This window comes from Harpia harpyja, chromosome 9 (genome assembly GCF_026419915.1).
Source record: "Harpia harpyja isolate bHarHar1 chromosome 9, bHarHar1 primary haplotype, whole genome shotgun sequence".
NCBI classification, from domain to species: Eukaryota; Metazoa; Chordata; class Aves; order Accipitriformes; family Accipitridae; genus Harpia; species Harpia harpyja.
The window spans coordinates 352,952-372,104 of record NC_068948.1 but is presented as its reverse complement, the minus strand read 5'-3'; the positions used below and the strand labels follow the sequence as shown (position 1 = coordinate 372,104).

The 19,153-nt window shown below is 59.2% G+C and overlaps 2 protein-coding genes across 2 annotated transcripts; both read right to left on the bottom strand.

Moving 5' to 3' along the window:
• Window positions 1–5,681: 5,681 nt before the first annotated feature.
• Window positions 5,682–16,145, bottom strand: DHX38 (DEAH-box helicase 38). The gene is made up of 26 exons (XM_052797411.1): window positions 15,554–16,145; window positions 14,846–15,033; window positions 14,584–14,688; window positions 13,995–14,160; window positions 13,762–13,880; window positions 13,548–13,624; window positions 13,170–13,325; window positions 12,333–12,494; window positions 12,140–12,247; window positions 11,113–11,225; window positions 10,872–11,009; window positions 10,432–10,618; window positions 10,156–10,341; window positions 9,562–9,702; window positions 9,271–9,381; window positions 9,079–9,195; window positions 8,736–8,843; window positions 8,505–8,617; window positions 7,767–7,975; window positions 7,534–7,688; window positions 7,301–7,456; window positions 7,087–7,221; window positions 6,884–7,009; window positions 6,392–6,487; window positions 6,096–6,217; window positions 5,682–5,949 (listed from the first exon to the last, which is right to left on the bottom strand). The coding sequence occupies exons 1-26, from the start codon at window positions 15,883–15,885 to the stop codon at window positions 5,865–5,867; spliced, it is 3,711 nt and encodes a 1,236-aa protein (XP_052653371.1). The 5' UTR covers window positions 15,886–16,145; the 3' UTR covers window positions 5,682–5,864.
• Window positions 16,146–16,703: 558 nt separating this feature from the next.
• LOC128146231 (haptoglobin-like) lies at window positions 16,704–18,847 on the bottom strand. The gene is made up of 5 exons (XM_052797437.1): window positions 18,697–18,847; window positions 18,298–18,359; window positions 18,026–18,127; window positions 17,711–17,785; window positions 16,704–17,504 (listed from the first exon to the last, which is right to left on the bottom strand). The coding sequence occupies exons 1-5, from the start codon at window positions 18,705–18,707 to the stop codon at window positions 16,741–16,743; spliced, it is 1,014 nt and encodes a 337-aa protein (XP_052653397.1). The 5' UTR covers window positions 18,708–18,847; the 3' UTR covers window positions 16,704–16,740.
• Window positions 18,848–19,153: the final 306 nt, after the last annotated feature.

Below are 19,153 nucleotides of genomic sequence, written 5' to 3'. Positions count from 1 at the left end.
TGCTCTCGTAGGAGCCCCAGGCTCGGCATTGCCTGCTGGCACGGGGCGCTCCTGCGATGGGGAGTTGCAGTGCCAATGCCACAGGATGGTGGGGCTGCCCCAGGCAGGGCTGGGTGACATCCCTGGCTGCCCCATCCCTGGGACCAAGGGTTGTCTGGGGCCAGTGGGAAGGGCCTGTCCCATGTTGTGGTCCCTCCAGCAGCGAGAGAGTGGCCAGAATGTGGCACGTCCAGGGAGGTTCCTGCACCTCTGGGCCAGCCTGAGGGTCCCTGTGGAGGGCTGCCGGGAGCGGAGGAGGCAACATCAGAGCTGAGCAGCTCCATCCACCAGCTTCAGCAGGAGACGGAGACCTGGCAGCTCCAGGTGAGCAGTGCCAACCCCACTGCCACCCCAGACGCTGGTCACGTAGCCACAGGCTGGTGGCCGGGTGGTATAGGATGCCCTGGCCAGCCCTTGCCTGTGCCACCAGACAGCTCGGCCTCCAAGTCTGGGGAAAGCACAAAAGGGCTCAGGGGCATCCAGTCCTGCTGCAGCTGCACTGCTCCCACTGCCACCTTTTCCCACAGCAGCCACAGCTCACGCTGGCATTACTGCAGTGCCAAGTGCCAGCAGCTTCGGGGGCTTGGCTGTTCATGAGCCCAGGGGAACTGTCAGAACACACACACAGGGTGGTGCTGCCTCGGGGGTGGGGGGAGAGGTCTGCACCCACCAGTTGTCAACACACTCCATTGCTGCTCTCTGACCAAAAAAACCTGGACTGCCAGCATTGTAGTCCAGCTCCAGTGCCTGGCAGGAGCTGCAAGATGGGCTGGCCACAGCAGTGAGCCAGACAGATGCTGCTTATGCTATGTCCTAGGGCCAAAGGCACGTATCGGTGCTGGAGCCATGGCAAAGGGAGCCCCAAGCATGCCAGGACACGCAGCAGCAGGAGCTGGAGCCAGCGCAGGTGCTGGCCTCGATACAGGCGCTGCAGCTGGACCTGGACTTCTGCAGGGGCACGAACCACAAGCGGCTGGTCCAGCTGCTGCAGCGGGAGCGTGCAGTGGAGCAGAAGCACCAGGAGTTGGTCTTTCTGATGCAGCAGTACCAGGCAGTGATGGGCAAGGTACCACTGCTGGGCAAAACGGCCACAGGCCTGGCTGCATGAATCCCCCTCCCTTGGCCATGTGCCCCCCCCCCAGCCATCCCATCACAGCCTAGGCACCATGCCTGCCCAACAGCCCTGCCTGTGAAAACAGCGGGTGACCAGCCCCCCAGGGGAGGGCAGGGGATGTCCTGCCAGCCACATGTGGGACAGGGATTTAGCACCGCACCCTGTACAGAGCAGCCCAGGCAGAGGGCAGGCATGGCTGACATGGCCCGGTCCTTGCAGCTGAGCAGGGCTGGAAGTCTGCAGCCCCCAGTGGCCTCACTGGCACCCTAGGCACCGTCCCAGGGCCGGTGGCACTGCTGCAGCCCACAGCCTCGCCAGCACACTGGGCTCACTGCTCTCCTCCTGTGCCCATGTCCTGTCACGGATCAGGGACCACAGGGATGCCTTTCCAGGGCTGCTGGCTGTCCAGCAGACACTGCCGCAACAGGGAGGGCACTATGGGGGATGCACAGGGATATGCACAGGAGCCAGCAGCCATCCTGCTTCCCACATGGTGCAGGCCACATCCCTCTGCCACAGGTCCTCCCCAGCAGCCCTTTGCCCGCGGGTTGTCCCAAACTAGTTGCTTCTCCAGCCCCAGCTTCTCCACAGCAGGGGCACAGGGCAATCCAGGGGGTCCCACACCATGCTGGGTACCCACAGGCCAGTGATGCACCTCTCCACAGGACCAGAAAGATGAGGTGGTGCAGACAGAGGTCACTGCCTACAGCCATTCTGACACCAGCTGCAATATCCTGAAGGAGGAGTGCACGGAGCTGCTCGAGCAGGTCAGTGCTGGCAGCCCAGTAGCCACAGCACTGGTGCATGGGGCCAGACGGGAGCCGGCAGACAGCACATGGCTGTGCTGCTCATACAGGTCACGGTGGTAGACACAGAGGTGATGCACTTCAGGCAGAAGTGGGCAGCTGAGGAGCGCCAGTACCGGGCACAGGACACGCAGCTGCGGAGGGCAGCCGAGCGAAGTAGTGCTGAGAAAAGTGGGGTGGGCAAGGAGGGGGGCATCCAGGGCCACAGGGCTGGGACATGTGAAGGCTGGAGCCTGCAGCCAGCACCACAGGGTTCCACGCTCTTGGTGGCTCCAGTGGGGAGCCCAGGCCCAGCCAGAGCTTGCCCCCATGGCAGAGAGCAGCAGCAAGGAGGCATCTGGCACCCATAAGGGTCAGTGCACACACAGCTGGAGGATGAGGAAGGAAAGCACCCCAGGAGGCAGCACGCAGTGCCTCCCCATCAGTTACTGCACGTCCACGCACTACAGCAGCACCCAGTCCATCCTGGTGCAACAGGGGATGCAAGGGGAGGGGAATGGCAAGACCCTGTGGGCACCACAGGCTACCTGTGCTTTTGGGGCATCACTAGTTGCAGAGTTACAGGGCAGACAGCGTTTCCCTGTGCAGTTCTGGGAAGGTGGAGAGGCAGCTGCCTGGGGAGGAAGCAGCCAGGGGAGCACGGGAGGCACAAAAGCAAGTGTCCCAAAACTGCGCTGCAGGGCTGAGCCCTGCTCCGCTTCCCCCAGAAGCCCTGGGACAGGGTGGGGGGAGGCAATGCCAGCCTGCACCCCCCCATCTCAAGCAGCCCAGGCAGCAGCACAGCAGCTGCCAGCTGTGAACATCCTGCAGCACACAGAGGAGCAGCCGTGCCTGTGCTTGGGGAAGGGCACGCAGCACAAGGCCAACTGCGAGGTAGAGACCGAGCTGCAAGCACTGCAGAAGCAAGCAGCCAGCAGCAAACCTGAGCAGGCACAGAGCAGGTAGGCAGGTCCTGAGGCTGGCTGTCCCTGGCACAGCCAGGGCCCAGTTAGGGTTCTGCCTGCACCCACTCCATCAAGGGAGGGCAGCCTGGGGCTGCGACAGCTGAGACTGTGACAGCTGAGACTGTCCCCTTGCTTGCCCCCAGGGAGCTAGCAACACAGCTCCAGGCAGAGCTGAGCCAGTGGCAGTGGAAACAGCAGGTGACCCTCGAGCAGGCGCTGCAACACATGCACGCTGCGGCCCATGCCAAAGAGAAGCTGCAGAGGAGCCAGGACCAGCTCCAAGCCCTGAGGGAGCAGGTAGGTCATGGGCGAGACCTGCTGTGAGGTCCCTCCGTCAGCCTGGCCCCGGTCTCCTCTGCCCCCATGGATAATCCAGGGCCTGCCCAGTGCCAGGAGCAGGCTACCACGCCACGGGAGCTGCAAGGGGAGCTGTGCTGCCAGCAGGACGGGAAGGGAAAGCTCTAGCAAGAGTTGCAGCAGGTGAGGGAGTGGACGAGAGAGAATAAAGCCCTGCAGCAAAGCCTGTGCTGCAGGAGCGGGCAGTGAGCTGGGATCAGCAGCAGGAGAGAGGGTACAGATCTCGCTCTGCCAGGAAGCGGCACTAGCACCGTGATGCAGCACCCACTAATGCATTGCCTTCCCTGCAGCTGGGGGCACAGGAGGAGCAGAGCCAGGGCCTGCAGCACAGCCTGGCTTGGCTGCAGGAGGAGCTGAGAGCCACCCAGGCCCGTGAGCAGCAAAGTCTGCAGCAGCTTAGCAGAGCCAAGGAGACCATCCAAGACCTGCACCAAGAAGTGGCCTCCAACAGAAAGCACCTGGCAGAGCTGCTGCAACAGGTGAGGGCAGGGACAGGACAGATCCAAGTTGCAGCCAGCCACCACACAGCCCTCAGTGCCGGAGCAGCAAAGTGCTGCAGAGCGCCCTTGCCTGCTCCTGGGCAGCACTAGCCCCTGGGGGGAGCCCCAGCCTGCCCACAGCTTGGCCAACCACCCTCCCTGCCCCACAACTTTGCATGCAGATGCAGAACATGGCCACCCTGCAGGCAGAGCTGGCCGGAGCCCAGCAAGAGAATGCTGAGCAGGAGGAGAAGATTGCAGCCTACGAGGAAGAGAGGCAGCAGCTCCAATGGGAGCTGAGGAAGCTGCAGGGAGCCCAGGAGCAGAGCAAGCAGGAGGCAAGTGTGTCCCAAGCCTTCCCACAGGGCACCAGGAGCCTGTGCTCAGCCTGTCTCTCTCACTGTCTCTTTGTGCCACCGGCAGGCCCACTCCCTCCAGGAGAGGCTGCAGGAGCTGAGCAGCCGAGCCCAACAGTGGCAACAGCTACACCAGGACAGCAAGCAAGCTCTGGCTATGCGAGACGAGGAGCTGGTTGTTTGCAAGGTGGAGCTGGCTTTCCTCAAGGAAGAGCTCAGCAAGGCCACGGAGCAGGTGCAGGATAGCAACAGGCAGCACCACAGCCCAAGGGCAGGAGCGCAGGCTGGGCCCCTAGCACCAGGGAATGACAGATCTTGGCCCACAGGCAGGGGAGAGGTGGAGAGGACAGGACAGGGGACAGTGTACTGCAGATCCCAGGCCACCAAGGGAGGAGGCTGTGGGTCTGGCAGCAGCAGGGCTGAACATCTCGTTCTCCTTAAACTAGCCCTCTTTGCTCCATTGCTAGAAACAAGCCCCTCAGCATGGAACTACCATGTTATGACAGAAGTTCACAGCCAGTAGCGCTGAGGTAACAGTTCTTCTCCAGAGCAGCTCTCCCGAGGCACCAGCCTCTCCCGACCCTCTGCTCGGCCTCAAGGCTGCTGCCTCAGCACAGCCTGGTTTCTCCAACTGCCTTCAGTCCTGGTCTCATAGAGGCTGGGAAGAGCAGTCACATGCTGGTTCACACATGGCACAGGGTGGGGTGGTCATTCTTTCCAGGTAGAAATCCTGCGCTCTTCCCACGTTCTGGCATGCTCCGACAGCAGCCGGCTGCGCAAGGAGAGGGAGCTGGTGCTGGTCAACATCAGCCAGTGTGTCAAGGAGCAGATGTGAGTGAGAAGCCTTACCAGAGTAGGGAGGGGCAGGTAGCTGCCGCCTCCTCACACCAACTCGCTCAGCTCACACCTTATTTTCAGGCAGTCAAATGAGAAACTAGGGCACAAGATCCAGCGGCAAATCAAGCAGATCGCAGAGCTGACAGGCAAAAAGGAGTAAGTGGTGAACACGGGAAGTGGGGCTGAGCTCTCCACACACACCAGTTACTGCTCCCAGCAGGGGTGTATGGGACAGATGGACAACTGCTGGACTACTCAAGCTCCTGCAAGGCCAGCAGATCAAGATTGTCTCTGCACCACTGCATCACCTCATCTCCACTGCCTTTCCTCCAGGCATCTTCAAGACACATTGGGCAGGATGCAGGAGGAAAACATGTACCTCACTGTCAGAGCACATGAGCGGCACCACAAGTGTGAGCAGCTGAAGGTGAGCAGAATTCCTGGCACAGCCTGGCCTGAAACAGGGCTGGGCCTATGGTCTTACGTGTGCAGGGACAGCTGGGCACTGGCTGCCTGCCCAGGGCATGGGTTGTGGGAGAACTGCCTTTGCGGTAGTATGGGCCAGGGCTGGGCCAGGGCCAAGCTGTCTTTGCCCTCTAGGTCAGTGTAATTCTGTACCTTGTCCCAGGTTCTACAGGGCAACAACTTGGCAGTACCAGCCCTGCACGATGATTCTGTAGGGCTACCTCCACCCAACACTCACCTCCAGGACAAGAAGCAGTGGAAAACAAAGAAAGGATTAGACTGAAAACCTTTAAACAAATAAAATTCTTTCTGTTCTGTAGCAAAAGTGGTGCTAAGCACCAAAGCCTTCCTGGGCCACAAGCTGTAGAGCACCTCACAGAGTACAGTGATCAGAGGAGCTGGGCAGTCTCCTAAGACTCAGCTGCTCCTGGAAGTCTTTAAGCCTCAGAGCAACGGGCACTGCCTTCTTAGAGGCCGAAGCGGGCTGGGGTGCGTCGTGGCGTCAGGGGCTCCCCCTGCTCCTTCCGCCCAGGGGTGTAGATTTTAGTAGATCTGCCAGGAGAGGACGAGGGTGATTAGTGGAATATGCAACCTTTCCCTGCACCAGAACACCCATTGGGGAAGTTGGGATCCTCCACGCAGCTCACTACTCCTGCTCTTATGCAGGCAACCCATGGCCAGGCAGGGCTGGCACCTACCTTGCACTGCCCAGTGGGTTACGGCGCTCCTGCTCCTCCCGGCGGGCACGCAGCTGCTCCTCAGCCAAAGCCATCTCTTCCTCCATGGCAGACACTTCCTCCTTGGCACGGCGGCGGTTCTCCTGGAGCAAGGCAGCAGCAGGTCAGGGACAGGCAGAGGGCTGGCCAGCAGCAGACTCTCTGCAGGCCCACAAGCCTGTTTCCTCCATGTCAAAACACACACACACACACACTGCACTAGAATAGGCATGCAGTGGGCCTGCTGTCTGCCAGCTCATCCTGGATGGGAGACTCACCTGGCGTGACTTGCCAGCATGTTTGATACTGTAGAACATGGGGCCCAGCTCTGCCAGCCACTCTCCATCCACAGCAGTGACACACTGCATATATTCCTGCGGGGACAGAAGGAAAGACCAGGGTAGCAGGATGGCACTCTCAGGGCCTGGCCATTTCCAGAGCCATGGCAGCTCCCTCCCTCCCCCACTTGCTGATAGCACTTCTCAGGCTGGGGACCGTACCCCTTCCAGACAATTCCTCCCAGCCTCGGAAGCTGCTATGGGCTGGACTTGGTGAGACCACAAAGAGGTTCAAACATGTCCCACACAGGCCAGGAACAATACTGGGAAAGGGACAAACAGGACTCTGCAGCTGACACAGACATGCCTAGTTGGTACAGATGAGAAAGGCTGAGAACTGTCCTTCTGATAAATCCTGGTACCACAGCAAAGCCCTCCCATCTCCCTCAGAGCACTCCTCAGCCTTCTTGCTAGCCCTCAGCTCAAGCTCACCTTGGTGGTCATGACCAACTCATGATACACAATGTAGTCTGGTGTGTAGCCCATGCCAAACAGAGAGCTTGTGGGGTGCAGGTGGCAGGGCATGCCTGTGCGGATGTTCACGTACTCCCCAATGCCCTGCAAAGAGAAGTGCGGTGAGCCCACCTATACCCAGACAGGGGCTCAGCCCCCAGACTAGCACAGACACCTCTCACCTTCAGCTTTGCAGCTTGATGGAAATACGCAGCACAGATGCACTTCCTGACAACATCCCAGTCAGTACCACAGGATGCTAGGCTCATCCGCTGCTGCACCATAATGTCCTTGAGCTGGGCACGCACCTCCCGCACCTGCAAAGGTGTGTGGCAGTCGGATCCCTCTCCTGCATAAGGCTCACTCCCTCCCCCAACCTCGTTGCCACAGCCTCACCTTCCGCATGGCCTTGGCATGGATGAAGTGCTGGTTGCACCACAGTGTAGAATAGCTGTTGTTCTTCCACTGCAGGTAAACATTCAGATAAGTCAAGTGATCACTCTCTGGAACAGCAAATTTCTCCCGCACTTGGTCACTCTCCTCCTCTCGGCCCTGAAGGGTGAGCAAAGAACATGGGTTAGTCAAAGGGCAGGGGAAGGCCCCAAGCTGCTGAAAGAACAAACAGGTACCTTAGGCCGATAAAAGATGGCAGGCACAGACAACATGGAGACAATGAGCAAGATCTCAGAGCTGCAACCCATGTCACAGGAGACAATGAGCATTTTGGAGAGCGCAGGATCCAGTGGGAACTCCACCATGAGACGCCCTGTTGAGGTCAGACCACCTGTAGGAACAGCATAGGGATCAGCAGCTGGGCAGGTCCCAGTCCCATGGGCTGACAGCTTGCCCCGGCAGCCAATACCTGTGTTATCCAGGGCCCCCAGAATCCACAGCTGGTACATGGAGTTCAGCATGTTGTCCTCGGGGGGTGGATCCATGAAGTGGAACTGCAGCAGGTCCTGCACACCCAGGGACTTGAGCAAAAGCACTACATTGGCAAGGTTGGTGCGCTGGATCTCGGGCACCGTGGTTGTCAGCAGCTCATTCTTGTAGGCACTCTGGGTGTAGAGCCTGGGGAACAGATGCCAAGACCATGCTCCTCCCGTTCAGGCCACCGTGTTCCTTACTGACTCGCCAGCCATTGCCCAACCCAGCCAGGCGTGGCACAGGGCAGCAACTCTGCACTCAGGCAGGCCAGGCAGCAGGACCCCAGGGAGGAACCTCTACCCTGGGCAAAGTATGGCCTCCCCAGCACATAAGGGTGCCTGGGCTGCAGGACAGTGTACATCCCTCTCAAGCACAGCCCTTCCCTGGGCGCAGACCAGTCTCAAAGCAAAGCCTTGAGAGAGCTGCCTTTGGCTCGGCTGTTGTCCTGACACCATCAAGGGTGGAACAGCCACAAGTGAAGGTGGGCAAGGAAAGAAATTGGAGCATATCCTTTCCTCTGCAGAGGCACTGGGTCCAAAAGAGAAGGCCTGCGTACTGCCCTTATCCACCCAGAAGTTCAAGACAATGAACAGCTCCAGTGAGAAAAAAATATATATAACCTGAAGCCAAGCTGCAGGTACGACAGGAACAGGTACACCAGTGACATGCCTACCTGAAGCAGTGGCCTGGGCCTGTTCGGCCAGCTCGGCCTGCCCTCTGATTGGCATTGGCTTGACTGATGGGATAGATCTGCAGCGCATCCATGCCTATACGGGGATTGAAAACCTGCAGGGCACAAGAAGAACAGACTGAAGTAAGAGGAAGGCTGGATCACTACCACAGAACTCCCTCAACCCAACCCCAGAGATCACAGACATAAACAGTACAGGGCATCTTGGGTTACCTTCAACTTGCAGTAGCCCGAGTCGATCACAAACATGATGCCGTCCACTGTCAGCGAGGTCTCTGCAATGTTAGTGGCAACAATGCACTTCCTGACCCCATCCGGAGCCTGCAAGCATACTGCACATCAGTCAAATCCCTGGACAAGGGCCTCTGCACCACTGAGCAAGAGTGCAGAGCAGCAGTACAGAACCCAGAAGGACAGGGGTGACTCTTGGGAAGCTGAGGGGGACACGTGCTTTCTTTTGCCCTCCACATGCAATACAAAAGGCGTGTCTGCACCTCTCACTCATGCTCAGTAGTCTCCCCAGCTCCCACTCCTATCACAGAGCACACATCAGCACCTTCTGGAAGATCTTGGCCTGCAAGTCCGACGGTAGCTGAGAATAGATAGGCAGTACAGCAAGAGCAGGTGCCTTCTCCAGCTCCTCAAGGTGTTCCACAATTTGCTCTGAGGTCACCTAGACATGAAGAGGGGTGTAAACATAAGATTAAAACAACAAAGGGTTAGGACACTGCCTGCCCTTCCAGCTCACCTCTATGTCCTCCTGGCCAGGCATGAAGACAAGGATGTCTCCAGGAGCACCAGACAAATGGACCTGCAGGGCTTGTTTCACTGCTGCCTCCACATAATCCTCTTGTGGGGTCTGAAAGGCACAGCCTGGTTATAGACGCAAATGATCTCACTTGCCCCATCCTGTGTGCAAGACTGCATCATAGCACAGCTACTCCTTCTCTATCCTTTCTGTCCACCACAGAGTACAGTACACCCAGGTCACAACCCCCTCCTGTCAGAACAGAACTTCCCTCTGCAACATTGACCATACCTTGCTGAAAAGAATATCAACAGGGAAAGTGCGCCCAGGAATGTGGAAAATAGGAACATTCCCAAAGAAGGAGGCAAACTTATCTGCATCCATGGTGGCCGAGGTGACAACAAGCTTCAGATCTGAGCGTCGGGCCACCACCTAGAAAGCAGATGAAAGGAACAATAAGGAAGGGGCATTTGTGGATGGCTGCAGGCTGCTTCCATTATTACTGAGACGACAGCACAGGACAGAGCTTCTGCTGTACTCTAGAGGCACTGGCCACTACTGCTAGGGAACACAGCTGCTATATGATCTGTGCACTTAAAAAGACCTGCTGACCTCAGTCCAGGAAGCCTTAAGCCAGCAGAGATCTCTGTACCTAGAGTTTCTGACAGTTAGCCATCAAGCCTCTGGCAGCACTCAGGCACTAGGGGAGATTTAATCCCCAGAACCAGGGACCAGGATGTTGGAACAGCAAGTGCAGACAGAGATGTGGCAGCTCTCCTTCCCTCTCCCAGACCTGGTAGAGAAGGGCTGTCCCTACCAATACGCTGCTTTAAGACCAGCTCATGTGCCCTATGCTGCTGTCCTCTAGTCCAGGCTCACACACACCTCCCGAAGCAAGCCAAAGAGCACATCAGTATTGAGTGAGCGCTCATGTGCCTCATCCATGATGATAGCACTGTAGTTATCCAGGTCAGCCTCTCGCAGTGACTCACGAAGAAGGATCCCATCTGTCATGTATTTGATCACTGTGTTCTCGGACGTGCAGTCCTCAAAGCGGATGGCATAGCCCACCTGGGAGGGCAGAGATACCAGCAAGTCTTCCAACAGGCCCATGCACGCACTGTCATGAGGCTGCACCCCTGCACCCACTGCCAGACTCACCTCCTCTCCCAGACGCACCCCCATCTCTTCACTGACCCGCTTGGCAACTGACATGGCCGCCACTCTGCGGGGCTGGGTGCAGCCAATCATGCCATAGTCTGTGTAGCCATCCTCATGGAGGTACTGCGTCAGCTGAGTCGTCTTCCCACTCCCCGTCTCCCCCACCACAATCACAATGCTGTTGTCTCTGAAGAAAGAGAAGAAGCATTTATTCATACGCCACAAAGAAACGCTTTTGCGTTCACAGCCCTGGCTGGCCACCCAAGCGTCACCCTACTCAGGCAGGAGAGCTGCCACCAACCACACAAAGCAATGGGCTTTGTTTCCTGAGGGTACAGCTTCCAAACAGGCCATGTATCTAGGAGAATTTCCCACTTGGGTTCCTGACATGTAGGCCAATGCCCTGGGATGCTCTATGAGCAGCTCCCTAGCAGCCATACCTGAGGATGGAGAGCAGCTCCTGTTGCACGGCAAAGATGGGCAGATACTGTCTCTGCTCCAGGATTGATTTCTTCTTGGCGAACTCACTGCTGGCTTCACTTTTTTCTTTCATGTGTTCAGCAAACTTCTGCTCAGTCCTAAGGAAACACCAGAAGTCCTGAAACTGCCTCTCCACACACTTTGCTATGCCTACAGCCCATGTCACCAGCTGAGCAGGAATAATTCAAAGCAAGCTTCTACCTGTAATCCACTTTGCCATCTTCTGTCACCATCTCATCCTTCTCCTCCTCTTTCTTGATCCCCATAATGTCTCCCAGTTTTGTGCCTGCCAGCTCCCAGTGCTTATGCTGAGCCTGGAAGGACAGAGAGCAGCATAACTTTGCCACAGCAAGCACTGACAAATCATTCTTCTCCAATCCTACTCATAAGACTAGGAAAGCATATTAGCCCCACAATTCCCCAACACTACAATGCAGAACGCACACCCCATTCCTACATCAAGTGCCTTTCTTCCAAGTGAACTGGAGCAGAGCTTTTGGACATTGGTCTGGATACAGAGACTTCAGGCACAGGATGACCAACCACCTTTTAAGAAAATGGTTCCAGCTGCTGACCCTTCCATTAAATTTGAACTTAAACCTTCACAAATCTGAATAAGAGATAATCTTTCTGCTCTTGACAGGTGCTCACAGGCCTCTCTCCCACCTTCCTGTGTGCTCTTGCCTCTGATATCAGTTTAGCTTACACCTCCATTCCAGTCATAGTAGCTCAAATCCAGCTCAGTTTCAATTTACAAGGAACACATGTGTGCTTTCCCCACAGCTATCACATAAGCTTTAGAGAAAGTTCCTAGAAAACACCCCCAAAAACTAACATGCTACCTTACTGCATACTCCTCCTCACAACTCTTCTGCTGAGATATGACAAGATATATCCTAACGTCATACTGACTGCTGACTGTCCCTAAGCTACCTTGCATTCTTCCACCTGCTCTCTTCTCCCATGATCCGCATGTCCTTTGGATCGGACTCCTCTGCACAAGTGCACAGTGATTCGTGTCCCAGGCTGTGCCTGAGAAAATCACATCACAGCAGCTGCTTATGAGACAATGTAATGAGCTAGGCTGCCAGGATATCCCAGATCATAAAAACATGAACTCCTTCTCATCATTGCTGCCAAAGCCTGTATTCTGCAAAGTCCAAAAAAAGGCTGTGAGGCACTACATAATGCGTACAGTGGGGTAGTAAGCCAAAAGGTCACAGCATACCCTCTTACGCTCCTTTTGCTCCCTGTGCTTGCGCACCAATTGGCTGCCTTTCCGGGCTATGATGGCCAAATCTGAGGTGGCATCCTTGACAGGGATGACTGGCTCTGGCTGGAGAAAAGAGGTATTGTTTCAGTACAGAGAGCTCAGACTTGTGGGGCTCCTTGCCACCAGCACCTTCAGCCACGGTCTCTACCTGCTTGGTGAAGACAATCCTTCCATCTAGGAAAGGGGGCACCAGGTTGTGCACCAACAGATGCACTTTAGCAGAGTTATCCTCCTCAAAATCTTCGTCCACTTCAATCCGATGAACCACACCACTGGTCAGCATGCGATTCGTCTCCCAGCGCTCGTTATCCTGCAGGAAACAACGTATCAGAAAATACACAGAAGCCCCACAGAAAGCCTGAGAGACCACACCAGAACACTGAGGTCAGGTCTGAGCCCTGCACTGACAATAGGATGAAAGTGATGGTTCCAGCCTGGGGAGCCTGAAAGTAAGCACTAGGGAAGAAACAGTAACTGGAAGTAACAGCAGGGTATGGGAAACACAGACTGGCCATATGAAGCACGTGGTCAACAGGACTGTCTCCAAGGAAATGCAGGACAGACATTGTCCACAAGACCCCTGCTATACTCAGAATATGCCAGGAAGCCTGGACATAATGCCACTCGTGCAGAGGGCAGCAGCCCCCAGCATCCACTGGGCCAATGTTAGAAAACCCTTGTAACGTAACTCATGCCCCAGAATAGCAAGAGCATAGCGGTCTGCATTCGTGCTGCCCTAGACAGTGCAATCCACCACAGTCACTCTGATGGTGAATTCTGCCCCACGCAGGAGGCACAGGGCTACACTTTCCAGGGGAACTTAACAATAGTTTCCCTGTGAGCCCTTGTTCAGTCTGGGCCAGGACACAGACTGCCCTCCTCCACCCGAGAGCAAGGGCTCAGCCTTTGCTGCCAGCAAGCAGATCTCTCAAGGGGCAGCAAAACCCGCACGTTCAGAGCAGCTGACCCCGCATCTCGCCCATACCTCATTGATCTGCCGCCGCTGTGCTGAGATGCGCTTCTGCCTCTGCTTGTGCAAGTGCTGCTCCCGCTTCTTCACATACTCCTCAGAGGAGTAGGCCAAGGGGTTGTGAAACTCGTCGTAGCCCTCATCCATCATGTACCAGTCCCGGTCAGCTTGCTGGGAGGGCAGAAGTGTGGCCCTGAGCTTCACCAGCCCCGCAGGCCAGACCAGACAGCCCCCTGCAGCACACGCCTGCGGAGAGGCTCCCCAGGCTGGGTCCTCCCACCACCCCCCACCCCACCTCTCCCGCTGGCCAGCGGCAGCCCCATGGCCTGGCCAGCCCAGCCCAGCCCTGAGCCCGCTGTCCGCACTGTTCCTTGCCCGCCTTTGGGCTCTCACCCGCTGGTCGTCCTCCCACTGCTGCCGCTCCTCCTCCGTCTCAAAGGCAATGCCCTCCTCCCCATCTGCACGCCGCCCTGGAGGGGGTGAGATGGTCAGTCTGGGCGCCAGTCCAGCTGCTCTGGAGGAAATCCCACAGAGCCTGACCTTGTGTTGTGCAGGGGAAGGGGTTCCGCCACTGCCCAGCCTAGGCAGCTCAGCCCAGGCTCCTCACCTCTCCCTCTGGACAGCCGCGGCGTGGACCCCAGATGTCTCCGGTCGTCAGCCCACTCGTTATATTTGTATGACGGGGTGGGCAATGGTGTCTTATCCGAGTACCTGCTCCTTACAGACCTGAAAAAACAGCACGAGGGAGGAGTTGGTGCCCACAACCAGGCGCTACTCTTACACACACCCTCCCCTTTCTACAGCTCAACAGCTCATAGCCACAGCCCCAGGCACTGATACCTGTCCCGGTCTCTCCGGTCCGTGTCCCGCAGTGACGATGCCCGGTGGCTGCGCTCTGAGTCTCGATAGGAAGGCATGGGTGAGGGAGATTCCCACTGCGAGCGGCGGGCACTACTGTAGCCACTATCATCTTCCTCCCAGCTGGAGCGAGATGGTGTGGCTGCATCTAGCAGAAGAGATGGGGTTTGACACCTGATGTTCACACAGTGACCCCAGGCACCTAGAGCCACCTTACACCTTCTAGCAAGGAGCACGGAGAGAGGGTACCCATTTGCTGTCCCTCTAAGAGAGGGGGCTGACCCAGCAATTCCAAGGAAAATCGCCAAAGGACCACATTTCTACCACATGCACCCAGAGCAGACCCCACTGCACAGCGATCAGCCAGATTTTCACACACACAGCTGGCAGACTGCTCCCAGACCCAGGTCGAGCTAGGAGTTTTATGCTTGCCCTAATCACAAACGTTAAGAGATACAGGCTTTTCTACCACACTTGTCCAGACAAAACCAGCAGGAAACAAAGAAACAAAAAAGAACAAGACCCTTCCTGTGAAGTCTCACATGAGAACTCTACTGGGTCCCATTTCTACCTTTGGGCCGATGTCTGGGGCTCTCTGGTTCGCTCCTCCTGCTGCTCCGCTCCGATGAGCCATCTCTCTCTGATCTGCTGCTGTGACGACTTCTGTCCCGCTCCTCTGCAAAACGAAAGTAAGATCAGGTGCCCAGTGCACATATGGGCTTCCCAAGTCTGCTGCAGAAAACACCACGAACGTTAGCTAAGGACTACAAACAGGCTGAGAGATAAGCCCAAACCCTAAGCAGGGAGAGTCACAAAGGTCTCTGAGCAGTTACCGCGGTCCCGTTTACGATCGTGGTCCCGATCCCGACTGTGTTCCTTCTTTCGTTCCTTCTCCTCCTTGGAGGAAGCAAAGACACCATGTTCCCGACGCTCCCTTTCCCGCTGCCGGCTGCGTTCCCAAAACTCCTCGCTGACACCCCCTGTGTAGGAAGGTGTTTCCACATGGACAGAACGGTAATGCCTGCAACGGCAGAGCAGAGAGAAGAAAAGCTTAAGAGTGCTGAGGAATAGCTGGCCTTCAACCTGCCTCACGCAGCTCTAGTTCTAACCTCTGCTACAGCAGAAGCTTATGGTTAAAAGCGCGCTCTCTGTCCTTTGCTAGCAGCCCACCAAGTCTGCTGACGCTCTCAGACGCCTGCAATTCTGAGCAGGCTACTGCCTCCAGGCAGTCTCGCAACTAGGACGGCTGGCATCTGCAGGCCCAACAGCACCTAAAAGCGCGCCTGCCCCTAACGCCTCCGGGAGGGCACCAGCGAAAGAGCTTTTCCCAGACCTCCCCAGATCCAGGGAGATGCCCCACAGCCCTCCCCCGGGAGACATCCAGACCTCCCTGCCGCACCGGAGGTTTCGTCCCCGCCTGTGACAGGTCGCAGCTCCCTCGGACGCCGACGGTCCGCACCCCCGCCTCCCCGGCGGGGACCCGAGGGCTGCGAAGCGCCCGGTGCCACCGCTGCCGCCGGGAGGCCCCACGCAGACCCCACCTGTCCTTGCGGGCGCTCCGGCTGCGCCGGCCGCTCTCCGCCTCCTCCTCCTCCTCGTCCTCCTCGGGGCTGCCCGCCTCGTCACGGCCCTCTTCCCAGTCCTTGTAGGAGGAGACCCGGGACCGCTTCCCGCCGGCCGCCTCCTCCTCGCGCTCCCGCCGCTTCTGGGCCGCCAACACGTCCAGGCCCAGCAAGGAGGCCCGCGGCGCCGGCGCCTTGAAGACGTGCTGCTCGGCGGCGGCGCTCCGCCTCCGCAGGACCAGCCCGCCGGCCTCGGCCTCCGGGCTCGTCCCCGCCAGCCGGTGCAGCGACTCCTCGCTCGCCGCGGCCATCGCCGCGCAGGGCCGGGCGTCAGCGGGAGACCAGGCGCCGGAGCGCTGCCCCGGCCCGGCCCCGCTCCCGCAGCCCCCACACCGGCCTGCGGTTGCCTCAGCGACCGTAAACCGGCGCCCTGAGCGCCGCCATGACGGCCCCACAGTGCTCCGCGAGAAGAGCCGCTCTAGCCACTTGCACCACAGACATAGCGGCCAGAGCCCATAGGAGTGGCAGCCACCATAGAGTCCAGCCGCCGCTAGACAAGACGTACCACCGATCCCTCGGCGGACTTCCGGCGTGGGGAAAAACGGGGGAGGGTCACGTGGCCGCGGGAGGACTTCCGGCCATGGAGGGCGCGGCCGGCAGAGAGCGCAGGGGGGGACACGGACGGGACAGCGAGGGACACCCCCACGGAGGGGCGGGGGAGAACCCCACAGACAACCCCACGGATGGGGAGGAGGGAGGAGAACCCCACAGACACCCCACGGATGGGGAGGGGGGAGGAGAACCCCACAGACACCCCCACGGACGGGGAGGGGGGGGGGGGAACCCCACAGACACCCAAACGGACGGGAAGGGGGGAGGGGAACCCCACAGACACCCAAACGGACGGGAAGGGGGGAGGAGAACCCCACACACACCCCCACGGACGGGGGAGGGGGAGAACACCCCCAGAGCCCCAGGCACCCCCCCCCCCACCTCAGGGAAAGACCTCCACGGACCCTACAGGCTGCACCCCACCCAGGGGCCAGCGCACGCACACGCTCGCCCCCCCGCACAGACACACGCATGCACGCCCCCGCAGCACTGTGCACAGACAGACAGAGCCCGTGGCCAGGTGTGGGGCAGTTTTATTCCCCCACAGACCCCCCTCAGCCGGCCGCCACCGTCTCCTTGACCCAGGCCAGGACGCGCTGCATGTCCACGTATACGCCGTACTTGGAGACGGTGCAGGTCTTGTCGTAGCTGAGGATGCCAGCCACGTACCAGGTGTTGTCATCGGGGTCCTGCACGGCGAAGGCGCCGCCGGCATCCCCGTAGCACGTATCCTCCCGCAGCTCGCTCATGCCCACACAGAAAGTGTCATTGCTAAGGATAGGCTGGACCCAGTAGGACTCATTCCGCGCCTCATAGTACTCCCTGCACCTCTCGCCCTCTGCCACCGGCAGCATCACGTACTTCAGCATGTCGGGAAAGGCAAAGGTGGCCCCGCGGCCCCAGCCCGAGACGTAACCCACCCGCCCTGGGCGCACGTAGTCCTTCTGGGGCAGGCAGATGGGCATCACCTCCTCCCCGAGGAGCACCTTCTGCTTGAGCTTCAGCAGGGCCAGATCCACAGTCTCTGGGTAGCCGGGGTGCAGCACCACACGCTCGATGTCCAAGGCAGGCTCCTTCTGGCTGCCCAGGAAGAGCTGCAGTGTAGGGGCGATCTCCTCCGGCTTGGTGTTCTCGCTGTGGTTCAGGTAGACGTTCCTGCCCGTGGTCAGCAGCCACTGGTCACCAATGAGCGTGGCCCCCACGGTGAGGTTGTGGCGGGTCACCAGCCGGCCCTGCCAAGGGAAGCTGCCCTTCCCGGCCAGCAGGCCGCCGATGATACGCTGCATCTGCCTGGGGGGGTTCTTTGGCTTCCCGCACACTGCGTAGGGCAGAGCAGAGCCCCGGTGAGCCCTCTGAGGCCGGCAGGTGCTGGATGCCTCCTGGCCCGGGGCAGCCCCAGGGAGCAGCACTGAAGATGGGGGTTGCGAGGAGCCCCTGCAGCCCTTCAGCTGCCCAGACCGACCGCTCACAGCCCCCCACGTGCCCTGCCCCTCGCAGCCCCAGCCCCTGCTGTTCTGCTCTCACCTGGCTCGCAGACAGGCACCTCCTTGCCAGCTTCAGGGCTCACCCACTCATGATCCTCGTCACACTTGTACGTGCCTTTGGAGGGAAACTGGAGTCAGCACCCCTGCCCTGCGAGGGAGGGGAAGGGCCCCGCAGCCAGGGAGGCACAGGCGTAATTGTACCTCCCCAGGGCTTGGGTGAGCAGGGGTAGCTAGTTGTACCCCCGAGGAAGGTGGGGGTGGGCTGCATCATCTGGCATTGGGGCAGCCCCATGCATCCCCTGGAGCCGGGGACAAGCCCCGTCCCTGGGTGCTGCGCCCATGCCGCCTGCCTCACCGTCACCAGAGCCGCGCAGCTGGTAGTACGGGTCGCAACGGTACTTGATCAGGTGCTCCACGTAGCCATGTTCAATCTCCGCAGGCTTTGCACAGCTCCAGTCTGCAGGCAGAGGATGCTCAGCTGGCCCAGAGGACTCAGCCTAGAACATCACCCCCACCTCTGGCAGGTCCCCCCCCACTCCTGTCTTCCCTGCCCCATGCCTGCTCCCTGCCAAGCTCCCCCTGGCTTCGTCCGAGCCCCAGTGCTCCCACCCTTGCCCTGGAAGGTACCGGTGGCGGTTGCAGTCTCCAGCACGGTCCAGGCCAGGCCAGCAATCAGCAGCACTGCAGGCCTGCAGGGAAGAGAGGGCACACTCAGCAGAGGGCCCCTACCCCCTGCTCCCAGTCTGCGGGCTCCACCAGGACCACTGCCCTGGCCAGGCTCATGCCCTGTCCCTGGGGGCCGCCTTCCCCAGAGGGCAGAGGGCTGACCCCACACCCCCGGGGCTGCCCATCGGACACAGCCCGGAGAAGTTGCCTGGGCCAGTCCCGGACCCTGCTGCTGTGGAGGACAAGGCTGCAGTGTTGGGACCTGGAGCGCTTCCCGGCCCAACACGGGTCCTGCCACAGCTCACAGCAGGGCCAGGTCCTCAGCCAGGCAAGCAGGACACACACATCGACATCGCTCACCCCATGCTCATAGCTCCCTCTCTTCGCAGCAGCCTCCTTCTGCAGGTTAATGCTGTTCAGGGCTCCCTCCTCAACCCTTTTATGGCCACCTCCCTTGCCCTGGGCAGCCCCTGTGCTCCAGACCTCCTGACCCTGCCGTGTGCAGCCAGCACCTTTCCCAGCAGGAGGAGCACAGAAAGCCCCACCTGGCTCACAGCTGGCCTGGCAGAGGCTCCGGGAGAGCCTGCCAACCCCCCATGGGAAGCCAGCGTGCCAGGAGTTTCTGGGATTTTGCAGCTACAAATATGCAGGGAGGGATCTGGCTGCAGACACTGGTGCCCTGGTGCTGCAACACCAGCTGAAGTTCACAGAAAGCAGAGCCGGCCCCTGCCCCCTGCAAAACTGCCCTGCGCCACCGCCTAGAGCAGTCCCTGCGGGGGCACCCGGCAGCCCCACAGGGCCTGGGCAGCCGTCCGTG

Bases quoted from the DNA above. Each gene is read 5' to 3' on its own strand.
- LOC128146231 (XM_052797437.1), bottom strand. The intron at 17,786-18,025 runs GTGAGGCAGGCG...TTCCCTCCAAAG, and splicing joins GCTGCGCGGCTCTGGTGACG to GCACGTACAAGTGTGACGAG. The intron at 17,505-17,710 runs GTGAGAGCAGAA...TGCCCTACGCAG, and splicing joins GGTGCCTGTCTGCGAGCCAG to TGTGCGGGAAGCCAAAGAAC.
- DHX38 (XM_052797411.1), bottom strand. From the start codon at position 15,885: ATGGCCGCGGCGAGCGAGGAGTCGCTGCACCGGCTGGCGGGGACGAGC. The intron at 14,689-14,845 runs GTAACTGCTCAG...TTCGTTTTGCAG, and splicing joins CGATCGTAAACGGGACCGCG to AGGAGCGGGACAGAAGTCGT. The intron at 9,196-9,270 runs GTGAGCTGGAAG...CTTCATGTCTAG, and splicing joins CTGGCCAGGAGGACATAGAG to GTGACCTCAGAGCAAATTGT.